Source organism: Geotrypetes seraphini, chromosome 4, assembly GCF_902459505.1.
Source record: "Geotrypetes seraphini chromosome 4, aGeoSer1.1, whole genome shotgun sequence".
Classification (NCBI taxonomy): Eukaryota; Metazoa; Chordata; class Amphibia; order Gymnophiona; family Dermophiidae; genus Geotrypetes; species Geotrypetes seraphini.
This window is the reverse complement of record NC_047087.1, coordinates 18134313-18152069: the sequence shown is the minus strand read 5'-3', so window position 1 is coordinate 18152069 and position 17757 is coordinate 18134313. Positions and strand designations below refer to the sequence as shown.

General features: G+C 47.2%; 2 protein-coding genes across 5 annotated transcripts in view; one reads left to right on the top strand and one right to left on the bottom strand.

Annotated features, from left to right (window-relative positions):
- COTL1 (coactosin like F-actin binding protein 1) overlaps window positions 1-5265 on the bottom strand; it is a 50670-nt gene extending 45405 nt beyond the window's left edge. The window contains exons 1-2 of the mRNA XM_033940888.1: window positions 5096-5265; window positions 3866-3948 (exon numbers count right to left, since the gene is read on the bottom strand). Of these exons, the coding sequence (XP_033796779.1) occupies window positions 3866-3948; window positions 5096-5172 (160 nt within the window). The 5' untranslated portion in view covers window positions 5173-5265. The remainder of the gene's footprint in view (window positions 1-3865; window positions 3949-5095) is intronic.
- A 95-nt stretch (window positions 5266-5360) lies between these two features.
- The window catches only part of KLHL36 (kelch like family member 36), a 44843-nt gene continuing 32446 nt past the window's right edge, over window positions 5361-17757 (top strand). For 2 of the 4 annotated variants that reach the window (XM_033940887.1, XM_033940886.1), the window contains exon 1: window positions 5361-5640. The gene's annotated coding sequence lies outside the window, so the exon portion shown is untranslated. Of the gene's footprint in view, window positions 5641-5762; window positions 5894-17757 lie in introns of those variants that run through there. The other 2 variants (XM_033940884.1, XM_033940885.1) reach the window with 2 other exon arrangements.

Sequence of the window (17757 nt, the reverse complement as noted above, 5' to 3'; positions counted from 1 at the left end):
CAACATTCTAGAGCTCAGTTTGTGATGTCATAATACCTCATTGCACCAATGCCTAAGCTCTGTCCTCAGCTGCACAAGCCTCAAACGCTTTCAAATCATAAGTTGCAACATTCTAGAGCTCAGTTTGTGATGTCATAATGCCTCATTGCACCAATGCCTAAGCTCCGTCCTCAGCTGCACAAGCTTCAAACGCTTTAAAATCTAAGTTGCAACATTCTAGAGCTCAGTTTGTGATGTCATAATACCTCATTGCACCAATGCCTAAGCTCCGTCCTCAGCTGCACAAGCCTCAAACGCTTTCAAATCATAAGTTGCAACATTCTAGAGCTCAGTTTGTGATGTCATAATGCCTCATTGCACCAATGCCTAAGCTTTGTCCTCAGCTGCACAAGCCTCAAACGCTTTCAAATCATAAGTTGCAACATTCTAGAGCTCAGTTTGTGATGTCATAATGCCTCATTGCACCAATGCCTAAGCTCCGTCCTCAGCTGCACAAGCCTCAAACGCTTTCAAATCATAAGTTGCAACATTCTAGAGCTCAGTTTGTGATGTCATAATGCCTCATTGCACCAATGCCTAAGCTCCGTCCTCAGCTGCACAAGCCTCAAACGCTTTCAAATCATAAGTTGCAACATTCTAGAGCTCAGTTTGTGATGTCATAATGCCTCATTGCACCAATGCCTAAGCTCTGTCCTCAGCTGCACAAGCCTCAAACGCTTTAAAATCTAAGTTGCAACATTCTAGAGCTCAGTTTGTGATGTCATAATGCCTCATTGCACCAATGCCTAAGCTCCGTCCTCAGCTGCACAAGCCTCAAACGCTTTCAAATCATAAGTTGCAACATTCTAGAGCTCAGTTTGTGATGTCATAATACCTCATTGCACCAATGCCTAAGCTCCGTCCTCAGCTGCACAAGCCTCAAACGCTTTCAAATCATAAGTTGCAACATTCTAGAGCTCAGTTTGTGATGTCATAATGCCTCATTGCACCAATGCCTAAGCTCTGTCCTCAGCTGCACAAGCCTCAAACGCTTTCAAATCATAAGTTGCAACATTCTAGAGCTCAGTTTGTGATGTCATAATGCCTCATTGCACCAATGCCTAAGCTCCGTCCTCAGCTGCACAAGCCTCAAACGCTTTCAAATCATAAGTTGCAACATTCTAGAGCTCAGTTTGTGATATCATAATGCCTCATTGCACCAATGCCTAAGCTCCGTCCTCAGCTGCACAAGCCTCAAACGCTTTCAAATCATAAGTTGCAACATTCTAGAGCTCAGTTTGTGATGTCATAATGCCTCATTGCACCAATGCCTAAGCTCTGTCCTCAGCTGCACAAGCCTCAAACGCTTTCAAATCTAAGTTGCAACATTCTAGAGCTCAGTTTGTGATGTCATAATACCTCATTGCACCAATGCCTAAGCTCTGTCCTCAGCTGCACAAGCCTCAAACGCTTTCAAATCATAAGTTGCAACATTCTAGAGCTCAGTTTGTGATGTCATAATGCCTCATTGCACCAATGCCTAAGCTCCGTCCTCAGCTGCACAAGCTTCAAACGCTTTAAAATCTAAGTTGCAACATTCTAGAGCTCAGTTTGTGATGTCATAATACCTCATTGCACCAATGCCTAAGCTCCGTCCTCAGCTGCACAAGCCTCAAACGCTTTCAAATCATAAGTTGCAACATTCTAGAGCTCAGTTTGTGATGTCATAATGCCTCATTGCACCAATGCCTAAGCTTTGTCCTCAGCTGCACAAGCCTCAAACGCTTTCAAATCATAAGTTGCAACATTCTAGAGCTCAGTTTGTGATGTCATAATGCCTCATTGCACCAATGCCTAAGCTCCGTCCTCAGCTGCACAAGCCTCAAACGCTTTCAAATCATAAGTTGCAACATTCTAGAGCTCAGTTTGTGATGTCATAATGCCTCATTGCACCAATGCCTAAGCTCTGTCCTCAGCTGCACAAGCCTCAAACGCTTTCAAATCATAAGTTGCAACATTCTAGAGCTCAGTTTGTGATGTCATAATGCCTCATTGCACCAATGCCTAAGCTCTGTCCTCAGCTGCACAAGCCTCAAACGCTTTAAAATCTAAGTTGCAACATTCTAGAGCTCAGTTTGTGATGTCATAATGCCTCATTGCACCAATGCCTAAGCTCCGTCCTCAGCTGCACAAGCCTCAAACGCTTTCAAATCATAAGTTGCAACATTCTAGAGCTCAGTTTGTGATGTCATAATACCTCATTGCACCAATGCCTAAGCTCCGTCCTCAGCTGCACAAGCCTCAAACGCTTTCAAATCATAAGTTGCAACATTCTAGAGCTCAGTTTGTGATGTCATAATGCCTCATTGCACCAATGCCTAAGCTCCGTCCTCAGCTGCACAAGCCTCAAACGCTTTAAAATCATAAGTTGCAACATTCTAGAGCTCAGTTTGTGATGTCATAATGCCTCATTGCACCAATGCCTAAGTTCCGTCCTCAGCTGCACAAGCCTCAAACACTTTAAAATCATGTGTTCAAGGCTTGTGCAGTTAAGGCAGAGCTTAGAGGAAAGGGCAGGGATAGTGACAAAACTTAAGGGGAAATTGAGTTCCTGCAGGGATGGGGATCAATTTGTCCCCATGTCATCCCTAGAATGAATGAGCAACCAAAGAAAAGGGGGTCCTCATCCAAACTGTATAAACCCCAAGCAAAAGCTCTAAAGCCCCAACCGTTACAACCTTACTGATCACAGGCTGTCTGAAGATATGGTTTTTTTTTTGTTTTTTTTTAAGGTAAGTTCTGTATTCTGTAAACAGAAGTATGGAGAGCAGAACCCCATAACTAAGAGTGCTGAATCACCAACAATAAGGGATGGGGTGTTTTCTGAGTTTTTAGCATGACTAATATTTGATTAAAAATCTAACAGAGAACCTTTTCATGGAATTTACACTGTAATAAGTCACAGCTGCAAGAACAGAGGTGTTCAAAATAGTGATGTTGGGGGGTCATTAATAGTGCAAAAACAGGGCAAAAGCAACCAATGATATTGCTTCAGTTAAGAAAAAAAATGGAAGAAAAACCTGAACAAAATGAAAGATCATGTAAATTGACACATGAAATTATGAAGTAAGAACTGCACCTTTCTAGTGCATTCACAAATAACTTCTCTATATACAGTATATGAATTTAAAACAACAAAAACCCTACTGGGAGTGCGTGTTCCAATTGTTTAGGAGAAAAAGCTAAGGAGATCTTTTGGCTTGTGGGCCTTTCCTTGTTCCCACACTTAAATACTTCCAGCATAATGAAACACTTCGCTTTCAAATATAAAATTGTCTGCTGTCCAGCCCATTTTTTAAGTCCTTTCGTACCATCGGTTTAAATTCAGTTCACATGATCTTTCTGAGCTATACTCTCAAAAAAACTTGATCTAAGGTGGCCGCTTACCCCTTTGAAATAATGTTTTAATAATAAATTCTAAAAGCTTGGGTTTCAAACTCCTTCAGCTGTTACACGTTAAACCAATTGCTTAACTAGAACTGAATTAATCATTTCTCCCTTGCCCGACATAAAAGTTAAATAAGTCTGTGTAAAAGTGCAGGTACTCTCACACTCGTGAACTGATGACCCTGGTGTTAGAAGATATCGATTCAAGAAAAAGGAATGCTTAGGTATTTTCAAATAATGGGGCTCATTTTCAAAGCACTTAAACACACAAACTACTATAGGTTTCTATGCGACTTTGTGCGTCTAAGCGCTTTGAAAATGAGCCCCCTTTAATAACGATCTTGTAATCAGTGAACACCATATAAGAGCTCGCTGTCCTTTTCAGAAACACAATCTTTCCTGATCACGTCACATGTGCAAAACGCAAGTTTCCTCTTACCTGTACACGTATTTACAAATTCCTGATATTCCGAGCCTTGATCCCCGGGAACTATGGTCGAACCTGCATATTTAAAAGTTACCCTGGGAGAAGGAGGGAAAAGAAGAGATCAATCGCTGTGACTAACGGGGCATCAGTTAAGTACGCCGACTCGAAGGTGCTGCAATTTGCCCGGGGGGAAGGTATCACAGCCCGATCCCACCCCCACCCCTTCGCTGTGGGTTTCAGAAGGTGGCATACCCTACAGTTTGCTCCAGGGAGGGGGAGGAGAGGTTCCAGTTCAAACGGTTGAGGGAGAGGTGTAATACATTGCACTTTAGGGCAATGTATTACACCTCTCCTTCAAGGGGGGGAGGAGAGGTTCCAGTTCAAACAACCAGTTGGGGGAGAGGAATAATATACATTGCCCTACTGTGCAATATTTTTAATTTTTTTTTTTTTTGGGGGGGGGGGGTAGGAGAGGTTTAGTTCAAACAACTGGTTGGGGAGAGGTGTAATATACTGCCCTAAAGTACAATATGCATATATATATTTTTTTTTATTTATTATTTTTTGGGGGGAGGATGTTCCAGTTCAAACAACCGGTTGGGGAGAGGTGCAATATATAGAGATTTTTTTTTTTTTTTTGGGGGGGGGTATGAGAGGTTCCAGTTCAAATGACCGGTTGGGGGAGAGGTGTAATATATTGCCCTAAAGTACAATATGTATATATATATATATATATATATTTTTTTATTATTATTTTTTGGGGGGAGGATGTTCCAGTTCAAACGACCAGTTGGGGAGAGATGTAATACATTGCTCTAAAGTGCAATACATTTTGGAGGGGGGGAGAAGGATGTTCCAGTTCAAACGACCGGTTGGGGGAGAGGAGTAACACATTGCCCTAAAGTGCAATATTTTTAATTTTTTTTTTTTTGGGGGGGTAGGAGAGGTTTAGTTCAAACAACTGGTTGGGGAGAGGTGTAATATACTGCCCTAAAGTACAATATGCATATGTATATATTTTTTTATTTATTATTTTTTTTGGGGGGGGAGGATGTTCCAGTTCAAACGACCGGTTGGGGGAGAGGAGTAACACATTGCCCTAAAGTGTAATATTTTTATTTGGGGGGGGGAGGTGGGTAGGAGAGGTTTCAGTTCAAACGACCGGTTGGGGGGAGAGATGTAATACATTTTGGAGGGGGGGGGTCGGTTGGTTCCCGCAGCCCATCTTTCCCAGCCACTCACCAGCTGATGCCATTGGCATCGTCCCGGACCAGGTTGTAGGCTTCCCTGCACGCCTCCTTGTCGATCCGCGTCGCCATCGGGTCCCGCACGCCGCACACGAGCCGAACCCCTGGCACGGACTGAGCGCGCGCTCTCCGCGCGACCTGGGCGTTAACCCTCCTCCCGCCGGCTCCGCCCCCTTCCGAGGCGGCGCGAGCCGCGCCAACCGCAAGAGGGCGGCTGCCTCCGCCCCTCCCCCTCCGCCGACCGGCCCAGTGGTTTCCCCTGCGCGGCTTCCTTCCTCCGCAGCCCCGGCCGGGCACGGCTGCCGTTCGCACGGGCTTTCGGGGGCCCTACGAAGAAGACGCTGAACCCCTCCCCCCCCTCGCCGACGCGTTTGGCCGGGCCTTGCGGCGGGTTGAAAGCGAGCGCCTTCTTCCGGGTGCATGGCGGCCGTGTAGGGGGGAGGGGAAGGGGAGATTGGGGTTTAGGTCGTGAACCCCTCCCCCCCCCTCCGAAGGACACCGAGCTTTCGCGCCTTTTTCGGGAAAAAAAGTTACGTTCAGGTACGGTAAATAGCGGCCTGGCACTTGTTGCCGCGAGACTTTTGGGCCGTTCCGTGTCAGCATTTGTAGTCCTTGAGTCTGTCCCTTGGAAACCGGGGCTGCGGCTCCCAGAATGCATCAGGATGCGGTGGGCCGAAGACCAGGACTGGCCGAAAAGTCTCCCTCCTGGAAGGGGGTCACTTGGAAGCTCGGCTCAGTTTGGGATCATGAGCAGGGTTTGAACCCTGACTTCCCACTGCTGATCCCAGGGAAGGTTAGTTAGGAAGTGGGTGTAAGACAGGGGTCTCAAAGTCCCTCCTCCAGGGCCGCAATCCAGTTGGATTTTCAGGATTTCCCCAATGAATATGCATGAGATCTATTTGCATGCACTGCTTTCACTGTATGCTAATAGATCTCATGCATATTCATTGGGGAAATCCTGAAAACCCGACTGGACTGTGGCCCTTGAGAAGGGACTTTGACACCCCTGCCCTAGAATGTGGATGAAAACTTGTATCGTAAGCTTGTACTGAAATTATGGCAAAATCCAGTGCAAATCGGAACCTGTTAACTAAATACGGCACATGTTTACCCTGTAACCCGTTCTGAGCTCTTTGGGGACAATGCAGGGGTCTCAAAGTGCCTCCTTGAGGGCCGCAATCCAATCGGGTTTTCAGGATTTCCCCAATGAATTTGCATGAGATCTATGTGCATGCACTGCTTTCAATGCATATTCATTGGGGAAATCCTGAAAACCCGACTGGATTGTAGCCCTCAAGGAGGGATTTTGAGATCCCTGGTGTAAGACAACCCCCCCCCCCCCCCCACACAGGAAGCCTTACTTGTGGAACTAAATTAAAACCTCTGTGATACACTTTAAACTAAGAGTCATCCTCTATTCCTCAGAGAATGACTGGGGGACAAATTTGTCCCTGTCCCCGCAGGAACTCAGTTTTCCCGTCCCTGCAAGTTTGGTTGCTGTCCCTGTACCTACCCCATTCCTGTAAGTCAGAGGTATCAAAGTCCCTCCTCGAGGGCTGCAATCCAGTCAATGAATATGCATGAGATTTATTAGCATACTATGGAGGCAGTGCATGCAAATAGATCTCATACATATTCATTGGGGAAATCCTGAAAACCCGACTGGATTGCGGCCCTCGAGGAGGGACTTTGACACCCCTGCTGTAAGTTCTGCCTTAACTGAACAAGCCTCAAACACTTATGATTTGAAAGAGTTTGAGGCTTGTGTACATGAGGATGGCTTTTGCAGGAATGGGGCAGAGACAGAATAAGAACTCACGGGGATGGGACCGGAAAATGAGTTCCTACGGGGAAAAATTTGTCCCCGTGTCATTCTCTATGCCTCAGATCTTATTTGCAAGCATAAATGAGACGGATACAGAGGGCAATGGTTTCAGTACTGTCGAAGCAGAACTTGCTGTACATAGGGTTACCATATGACTCCAGAAAAAGGAGGACAGAATGATATTCGGGTTTTACTTCAGTTAAAAGCAATGGAAGTAAAACTTGAATGTCTCAATCCATCTTCCTTTTTCTGGAGCCATATGGTAACCCTAATTTAGGGGTAAGGCAAGGGTGGGGGAACGAACCCCACATTTAACAATGTTACCCAGCCTTCCAACATCATCTATAGAGCTTATCAGACTTCATGTGGCAAAGAGCCTATGTAGCCTCAGTAAGTAGGAGACCCCCAGAGTCTAGGCCTGGGCTCATGGCATTTCTATGGGTAGCCTGCCCAGGCTGCAACACCAAATATGGGTTTAATGACCCCATTTGGGCTCAGGACCTACAGTTTGGGAAATCTTGCTTTAGGAGGAAAAAGAGAGTCAGTGTCAGGAGAGGGTGAGAGTGCAGGGAAGGGATGACAAGAATGCCATTGTTGCCCCCTCTCCATCATTTTCAGGTAATGAAACCTGAACTTCCCACCACTGCTTCTTGCGTATCAGTGTTTTGCATGCACAACAGATCGACTGACAAGCCCTCTCCAGGTGCTAGCTCTTGAGCAATCCACACCTAAAAACTTACTTACATTAAGGTTAGACTGTAAATAGAGTTCTGTTGAAAAGGGCCCAAGTGCTGCAGAAATCTGGGACATTGTTTTTTGCAAGGGGGATTCTCTGTTTGGTCACCTGGGTCTTAGTGTTCTATAGTCCTCTGGTCACTCAAGTTACTTATGTGTATGAATATGGCGCTTCATTGTGTTTATAATTGTGTATCAACCAAAAATTTTTGAGTGAACTGAAAACTTAGTTTTCAACTCTGAAACAGGAATTTTCATTAAGAAATCCTAATATCAGTTATCTCCTGTTTATTATGGGGGTAATTTGTAGCTGTATAACCAAAAAATCTTCTATACAGGAATGAGAAAGAAAATCAAGTCCATCTCCTATAACTTTCTCACAGGTATTCAAGAAATAATTTACTTATGCCACAATTTCATTGAAAGTTTCATGCACATCAATTCTTATAATAATGAATAAGGAGAGAGCCTCAGAACCCCGTGCGTAATGATGTCAATTACTGCACTAGAAAGGGAAAAGATCTTCACCGGCTCTTGACCTCCCTCCTACCTACAGCAGACACAGTAAATATTTCAAAATGGTGTCAGAAAAATCAAAACTACTTAGCTTGTAGGTAGAATGTTCAATGATTTTGAAAATGTATTTTTGTCTCTGCCAGTCCTAGCCAACGGAAGTTAGGCTAGCTACCGTTTCGCTAGACAAGCTGCGTCAGGGCTCCAGACAGCATCTGAAAAAAGATCAACAAATAAGTTAGCAGAGCTCCAATGTAGGTGCAAAAAGACTGAACAATAATGTTGTAGCTTACAGCAGCGTACTGATTCACACGTTTGCTCAGACAGAGACCGCCCCAGGTGAAACTGCTATTATCCCAGGACAAGCAGGCAGGTATTCTCACTAGTGGGTGATGTCATCCGACAGAGCCCCGATACGGACATCTTGCAAGCATGTCTTGCTTGAAGAAACTCAGAAGTTTCGAGATGCCCGCACCGCGCATGCGCCAGTGCCTTCCCGCCCGATGTACCGGGCGCGTCTCCTCAGTTCTTTTCTTTCCGCGGAGCTGAGAAGTTCTCTTCAATTCTGCGCTGACTGAAATTTCAGTATTTTGCCTTCTTTCCCCGCGTTTTATTGTTTTCTTACTTTCTTTGACTTTTATTTCTATTTAAAAAAAAAAAAAAAAAAAGTTACAATTATTTCGTCCGGCGGTTCGGCCGGGCCGGCCTCGTGGCTGCGACCTAGCTCCTTCGACCTAGCAACGTCACTTTTCCGGCCTATGTCCCGGCCTATCACCGGTTTTAAAAAGTGCAGCAAGTGCCAGCGTGCGATTTCGTTGACGGACCCACACCGGCGCTGTCTTCAGTGTCTTGGTCCAGAACACGTTCCGAAATCGTGCCGGCCTTGTTCCACGCTCACAGCGCGCTCTTTTAAACGGCGCTGCTTACTTTGGGAGTCCATGTTTAAGATGGAGTCTTCTAAGGAGCCATCTGCTTCGACTTCGACGGATGTTTCACCGGTCTGTTCGAAGCCTGCATCTGCGACTCATGCATCGAGCATCGTGAAGCCAGCATCGTTCACACCGGCTTCTGCATCGAGTTCAGCATCGGTTCCTGCTCCCGTCTCCTCGGTTCAGGTACCGCCTTCCACTGTTCCTCCCGTGGTCATAAAAGTGCCCAAAGCTACCAAGCAGAAGCACTCGACCACGAAGGAACGCGATGACCGTGCAGGAGGACCCCCTTTCGGTGCGGATCCCTCCATATCGGCATCGCTTAAATCCCTGCTCGAAGCTCAATTTGTTGAGCTCATGCGGACGATGGGACCAAGGCTTATCGCTAATATTCAGGGCGATACTACGGTCCCGGTCCCGGAGAGCGGTCCGCCCCCTCCCCCTCCTCCTCGTCGTTCGATTTCCCTGCTCGACGAGGGGGAGCGGCGGAGGGCGGCGGAACCCACTAGGCGGGCTTCCCTTTCTGACATGCCGCCTTTAGAGCCCATTACACCTCCACGTCACCAGGGTACTACATCGGCCCCTGATAATCGGAGTCCTGGGCATACTGCATCGCAGGAGGAGTTCTTTCGCACTCCATACCAGACTTGGGTGGCACTGCGTGAGTCGGCATCGTTGCCTCCCATGCGCTCCACTGCATCGAGTCCAATCCATTCCTTCGAGGCTTCAAGGGATCGATCGATGCATCGAAGATCACGTTCCCCATCCCGGCATCGGGAGGGGCATCGATCTCGACATTCTTCTAGACACTCCTCGCGTCATTCGGAGGTGTCTCCACAGAAGAAAATGCAGCGTATGGGATACTCATCCTCAGATTTATCCCAGCCAGAGGGACCGGAGTATGAAGAACCATCTACCTCATACTCTCCATGCCGCTCCCAGCTCTCCCTGGAACCGGAGGCTTCCACGTCTTCTAGTCCGTCTCGCCGGCCGGCCTTGGCGGACCAACTTTCCTTTTCATCCTTTCTCAGACAGATGGCGGATGACTTGGATGTGACCTTAGATACTGGGTCGAAGTACTCTAAGGAGTATCTGGACACCATGCATTTACCTCATCCTCCGGCGGAGACACTTCGGCTTCCCCTACATAAGTTACTTGACCAGACTCTCATGCGGTGTTTGGAGACACCGTATTCCATACCTGCGGTACCTAGCAAGTTGGATGCTCGATACCGCATCGTGCACCACAAGGGGTTTGAGGGAGCTCAACTCTCTCACCAGTCCCTCCTAGTCGAGTCTTCCCTTAAACGTTCGCACCCCTCCCAAGTCTACGCTTCCGTGCCTCCTGGCAGGGAAGGGAGAACGATGGATAAGTTTGGTAGACGTATCTATCAAAATTCAATGATGGCGACTCGAGTGCTCAATTACAATTTTTTCTTCTCGTCCTATTTGGATTTTTTCTTGCCGGTACTCCGCAAGTTCACACCTTTCATCGATGCTGAGGCTCGGTTTGAGTTTGAGGAGGTGGTGGCGACCCTGTCCCAGTTGCGCCTCCAATTGATGCAATCCTCCTATGATGCTTTCGAGCTCTCGGCTCGTGCTGCGGCCTGCTCGGTCGCCATGCGTCGACTGGCTTGGCTTCGCACCATTGATATGGATCCGAATCTCCAAGACAGACTTGCAAATGTGCCTTGTGCGGGAGCGGATCTGTTCGATGAGTCTGTCGAGACTGTTACTAAAAAACTGTCAGACCACGAAAAATCTTTCCAGTCTATCATGAGGCCTAAGCCTAAACCACAACAGTCTCGTCCTTCTAGACCGCCTATAATCTACCAAAGGCGTTATCAACCAAGGCAGGCCCCTCCTGCGAGACAGCCTGCAAAGCGACAGCCGCCCCAGAAGACTCAGCAAAAGCCTCAAATGCCGGCTGCTCCCAAGGCTACTCAGCCTTTTTGACTCTCCTCCAGGGAGCATAACCGATCTCGTTCTGCCTACCCCATTTTTTCCCATAGGGGGTCGTCTCCATCATTTTTGTCATCGATGGGAGGCGATCACCACGGACCTCTGGGTCCTCTCCATCGTAAGAGAGGGATACTCTCTTCATTTCCAACGGGTCCCCCCGGACCATCCTCCAAGAGAGTATCCTTCCAACTCCACACAGACCGCTCTTCTTCTCCAGGAAGCTCAGGCTTTGCTCCGGCTTCGGGCCGTCGAGCCGGTACCGGTGGATCAACAAAACCAGGGGTTTTACTCCCGGTACTTCCTGGTCCCGAAGAAGACGGGCGATCTGCGTCCCATTTTGGACCTTCGGGTCCTCAACAAGTTTTTGGTCAGGGAACGGTTCCGCATGCTGACCCTTGCCTCTCTTTATCCCCTCATCGAGCAGAACGATTGGTTATGCTCTCTGGATCTCAAGGAGGCCTACACTCACATCCCGATTCATCCGGCCTCCCGCAAGTTCCTCAGATTCCGGGTGGGACATCTGCATCTGCAGTATCGAGTGCTTCCCTTCGGCCTATCTTCGTCGCCCAGAGTCTTCACGAAGTGTCTGGTAGTGGTGGCCGCTGCACTCCGGAACATGGGTCTCCAGGTGTTCCCATACCTCGACGACTGGCTCATCAAGGCCCCGTCCGCTCCCAAGGTCATTTCGGCGACCTTGACTACCATTTGTTTTCTGCAGAGCTTGGGCTTCGAGATCAACTTTCCAAAGTCTCATCTTCAGCCCACCCAGTCTCTCCCCTTCATAGGGGCTGTCCTGGATACCATTCAACTTCGAGCATTCCTTCCTCCTCCACGCTTACATGCTCTCCTTCTACTCTACCAGTCAGTGTCTTCTCGCCAATCCATCTCAGTGAGACACATGATGGTCCTTTTAGGCCACATGGCTTCTACAGTTCATGTGACGCCTTTTGCCAGACTACATCTCAGGATCCCTCAATGGACTCTGGCATCTCAGTGGACTCAGGTGTCCGACCCGTTATCTCGTCACATTGTGGTCACTCCTGCTCTACGGCAGTCTCTTCTCTGGTGGATGACCTCTTCGAATCTATCCAGAGGTTTGCTGTTTCATTCTCCTCCCCATCAGAAAGTTCTAACGACCGATTCATCGAACTATGCATGGGGGGCCCATCTGGATGGTCTTCGCACTCAGGGGTTCTGGACCAGTGCGGAACGACTCCATCAAATCAATCTTCTGGAGCTCAGAGCCATCTTCAATGCTCTCCAAGCTTTTCAACATCTGCTTCACGACATGGTGGTCCTTATTCGCACAGACAATCAGGTCGCCATGTATTATGTCAACAAACAAGGGGGCACGGGCTCGGCCCCTCTTTGTCAGGAAGCTCTTCGAGTCTGGGATTGGGCGGTTCGCCACAACACCTTCCTCAGAGCAGTCTACATTCAGGGGAAGGACAACGTCTTGGCAGACAAATTGAGTCGTCTACTTCAGCCTCACGAATGGACGCTCCACTCCGACCCCCTTCATCAGATCTTTGCTCAGTGGGGGACACCTCAGATAGACCTCTTTGCAGCCCCCCACAACTTCAAGCTGCCTCAATTTTGCTCCAGGATCTACACTCCTCATCGCCTAGAGGCAGATGCTTTTCTGCTGGATTGGAGCAAACGTTTCCTATATGCGTTTCCTCCTTTTCCTCTCATTCAAAAGACTCTAGTCAAATTGAGATTAGACCATGCCACCATGATTCTGATTGCTCCTCGGTGGCCCAGACAACCTTGGTTCTCCCTTCTACTTCAACTCAGCAGCAGGGAGCCAGTACTTCTTCCAGTGTTTCCTTCACTACTCACTCAACATCAAGGTTCACTACTTCATCCCAATCTGCAGTCCCTCCACCTGACAGCTTGGTTCCTTTCAACATAACTCCTCACCAGTTCTCTCAAGCAGTGAGGGAGGTCTTGGAGGCTTCCAGGAAGCCTGCTACTCGACAATGCTATTCCCAAAAATGGACTAGATTCTCTTCCTGGTGTATTTCCAATGCCACGGAACCTCAGCGAGCTTCCCTATCTTCTGTATTGGATTATCTTCTACACCTGTCCCGGTCTGGCCTCAAGTCTACCTCTATACGAGTCCACCTGAGTGCTATTGCGGCTTTCCATCAGCCTCTACAAGGGAAACCTTTGTCTGCTCATCCTGTGGTTTCCAAATTTATGAAAGGGCTTTTTCATGTCAACCCTCCTCTCAAACCTCCTCCTGTGGTTTGGGATCTCAATGTTGTCCTGTCTCATCTTATGAAGCCTCCGTTTGAACCTCTCAACACGGCTCCACTCAAGTATCTCACCTGGAAGGTGGTTTTTCTAGTGGCCCTCACGTCAGCTCGTTGGGTCAGTGAGCTTCAGGCCCTAGTGGCGGATCCACCGTTCACCGTATTCCATCATGACAAGGTGGTTCTCCGTACTCATCCAAAATTCTTACCTAAAGTGGTCTCTGAATTTCACATCAACCAATCCATCGTGCTTCCGGTGTTCTTTCCAAAGCCTCATTCTCATCCTGGGGAATCTGCTTTGCACACTCTGGACTGTAAACGTGCTCTAGCTTTCTACTTGGATCGCACAAAGCCACACAGAACTGCTCCTCAACTTTTCGTCTCCTTTGATCCAAACAAGTTGGGACGACCGGTATCGAAGCGCACCATCTCCAACTGGATGGCGGCTTGTATCTCTTCCTGCTATGCCCAGGCTGGATTATCCCTTCCCTGTAAGGTCACAGCCCAAAAGGTCAGAGCAATGGCAGCCTCTGTAGCCTTCCTCAGATCGACACCGATTGAGGAGATTTGTAAGGCTGCCACTTGGTCCTCGGTTCATACATTCACCTCTCATTATTGTCTGGATACTTTCTCCAGACGGGATGGACAGTTTGGCCAAACAGTGTTACAAAATTTGTTCTCTTAAGTTGCCAACTCTCCCACCATCCCATTGGGGTTAGCTTGGAGGTCACCCACTAGTGAGAATACCTGCCTGCTTGTCCTGGGATAAAGCAATGTTACTTACCGTAACAGTTGTTATCCAGGGACAGCAGGCAGCTATTCTCACGTCCCACCCACCTCCCCTGGGTTGGCTTCTCAGGCTAGCTACCTGAACTGAGGAGACGCGCCCGGTACATCGGGCGGGAAGGCACTGGCGCATGCGCGGTGCGGGCATCTCGAAACTTCTGAGTTTCTTCAAGCAAGACATGCTTGCAAGATGTCCGTATCGGGGCTCTGTCGGATGACATCACCCACTAGTGAGAATAGCTGCCTGCTGTCCCTGGATAACAACTGTTACGGTAAGTAACATTGCTTTCTTAAATGGGTCTGACTTCACAACATCACAAACTGAAAATCAAAAACAAGCCTCGCTTTCATGGCCTGAAATGGAGAGCCTCTGTGAAACAAAACAGTCCATAAAGTTGTGTGAAACTAAAAAAATAGTTGCCACTCAATCTTTTGATACAGTCCTTCAGGATCCTCAGTGTGTAAACGGAAGATCCATTCCTGTTCTCTTTTCAATAATGCCAATCTCCTGTCTCCCCCTCTCGGTATTGGTGGCACGTGATCAAGAATAAAACATTTAAAGTCCCTGGAATCATGGCGCGCTGTGTTAAAATGTTCCACCAATGGTTCCTCTGTATTGTGACACAGTAAATTACTACGGTGTTCATTGATTCTGACCCTAAAGGGTCGCGATGTTTGTCCGATGTATAATTTCGGACAAGGACATAAGATCCCATAAACTACAAAGGAAGTGCCACAAGAAGTGTTATGACGGAGCCAATGGGATTTAGAAGTTTAAAAGATGTAAAAAGCTGCCTTGCAACTCCAAAGTTGTTTCACACGTTTTACATTTTCCACATTTCATGTGGCTACCTTTAACTCTGTAAGTTGTGTCTCTCCTGGCCATGCATTTATTTTCTTACATACCGTAGAAATACCTGCACCTGTGCAGGTATCTGTATCGTGCCTAAGTATTCTGGCTTAATTTATAGACAACTCAACGTTTTAAACACGTACACATGAAAGCAAGCCCTTCTTAACCTGCCTCTGGAAATGTCTTCAGTCAGTCTCTGTGCATGTTCATACAACCTGCTGGTTTAACCTTATTCCTGTTTTTGTCCATGAATTTTTATTGAAAATTTCAATAAGTACAAAGACAAAATACTGTGGTAGTAAATAAAATGAAACATTTCTTATTTTAATGTGTACACTATTGCTTTTGAAAATAACTGTCCCTATCGCTTCCACACCATTTTATAACCAGAAGTTAGAAGGCAAGAACCCAATTATCTGAATTTCTATAAGCTGCTGAAGACCTAGGAGCAGATATTCAGTGGCTTGCAGTTTGCATATTTTTTAGCCACCATCAGCTTTATACCTTGATTCAATGCCAAGCCACGTCCAGGCACCAGCATTGGATACCCGGTTTATGGGGTTGGCTTTTTCTTATGTTAAATGCCATATTCAGTACTGAACTGCCTAAGCGAAACCAGATAAAGAGAGGATTGTGGTTTATGTGGTTTAATTTATGCAGTTAAGTGCTGAATATTGATAGTTAGCCACATAAATGGCTACTCCATCCTTGGACCACCCTCAAAATAGCTTGTTTTCAGCTTAGCAGTTAGTAACTGAATAACCCCACATAAGCTATTTAACTGGCTTCACAAATCACTTTGAATATTGACCTGCTACGAGGGGCATTCAATAATTTATTTATCTTAGTAGGAAAGAAAAGAGTTTTCAAATAATATTTGTTTTATTTTTCAATATAGTTCCTAATAGCTCCATGTACTCCATCCATTTTTCTTGCAATGCCTTTAACCCCTTTGAAAAGAATTCTTCTGTATGACCTTCAAACCAGGACGTCACATCTTGCTTGATGTCTTCATCACTTGAAAACCACTGTCCACAGAGAGATTTCTTCAAAACTCGGAAAAGGAACTAATCCAAGGGAACCAGATCAGGACTATAGGGTGGGTGGTTCGGTTGCTAAAACCACATTCTCAGCTGGCAGCATGTGATTGTTGTGACATGTGCACTGGTGCATTGTCGTAAAGAAGCGTTTTCCTTGTCTTTTCTCCTTGATTGACTCCTGCAAAGTGATCATTGTGTTAGCGTAACTCTCCCCAGTTACGGTTGTCTTGTGAAGCATGAACTCCAGAAGCAAAAATCCTTCATCATCCCAGAAGACAGTTGCCATGACTTTGCCTGCAGATTTTTCTGTCTTGAACTTTTTGGGGGTGGGGGATGACTTGCGCTTCCACTGCATTGACTCCATTTTGGACTCAGGATCTCTGTGATAGACCCAAGTCTCATCTCCAGTCACCAAATGATGAAAAAAAATACACTTGGTCTTCATAGAACATCTCCAAGTTCTCCTGACGACACCGGAGCCTCGTGGTCTTCTGACATGACATTCTTGGAACCCATCTTGGACATTAACAGCTTTTCATGAATTGTTTTCTAAACTGTACCTGCCAAGATACTCATTTTTTCAGCTACAGTGGAACGCCGATTATCCGGACTAACCTCAGCAGATGATTGGATAATAATATTTTCTGTTGGTTTTAATAATTGTTTAAAAAAATAACCAATACCATCAGCGCAACCCCCCCTCCCCCGAGCAAGAAAAGACAGCATTCCCCCTCCCTCTCGGACAGACATCATCAACTCCCCTCCTGGACCCAGAGGAAGGTCTCCAGACCTATCTTGTTTCCTTGGTGGTCTAGCAGTGCGCCGGGGCAGGAGCAATCCTACTTGCTCCTGCCCATGCTCTTTGAGCGGCATAAATAGCTGCCGAGACTTCCAGCGGCATTCTCGCAAGGCTTGCTACTTTCTTTCATACTCGGGTAGATAAATTATTGAACACCGCTTGTAGCTTTATGGTCAGGTATCAGTCAAGGTTTGTTTTGGGGGGTTTTGTCTGTTTTTGGGAAGTGCAGTTGTCCTAAAATGTGAGTGGGTTTTTGTTAAGATTGATCATTTGGGGGAAATTTGTATTATCCCAGGACAAGCAGGCATGATATTCTCACATGTGGGTGACGTCATCTACGGAGCCCCAGCGCGGACAGCTTTTCAAGCAAACTTGATTGAAGTTTCAAGTTTGCACACTGCACCACGCATGTGCTAGCCTTCCTGCCCACTAGAGGGCGCATCCCCACCTCGTGGTCCTCAGTTCAATTTCATCCGCGGAGCCAGAAGCCCTGTGGAAAATTGTGCTCTTCAATTTGCCTTCTGTCGCCGCGGCTGTGTACTGTTTTCGACGCGGTCGCTGCGTTTTTTTGTGTTCTTTTGTTGTTTGTTTTCCATTTTCGTCAAAAAAAAAAAAAGGTTTATTTTTCTTCCGTCGCTCCGGGGGCTCCCGGTAGCCGCGGCCGTGGGACCTCGTCTGTTCCCGGCCGCTTTTTGGGCCCATGTCCCGTCCTGTGACGGGCTTTAAAAAGTGTAGTCGGTGCGACCGACTCTTGTCCATCACAGACCCTCACCGGTCTTGTTTGCGGTGCTTGGGCCCTCAGCACCCGACTGACTCTTGTTCCCGGTGTGCCACTTTTCAGAAAAGGGCTCTCAAGCGCCGCCGGGCACGCATGGTGGAACTTTTCGCCATTGATTCCCCGGCTGGGAAGGCCTCGAGTTCGGCCTCGGCTTCGGCCCCGGCCTTGACCTCGGCCTT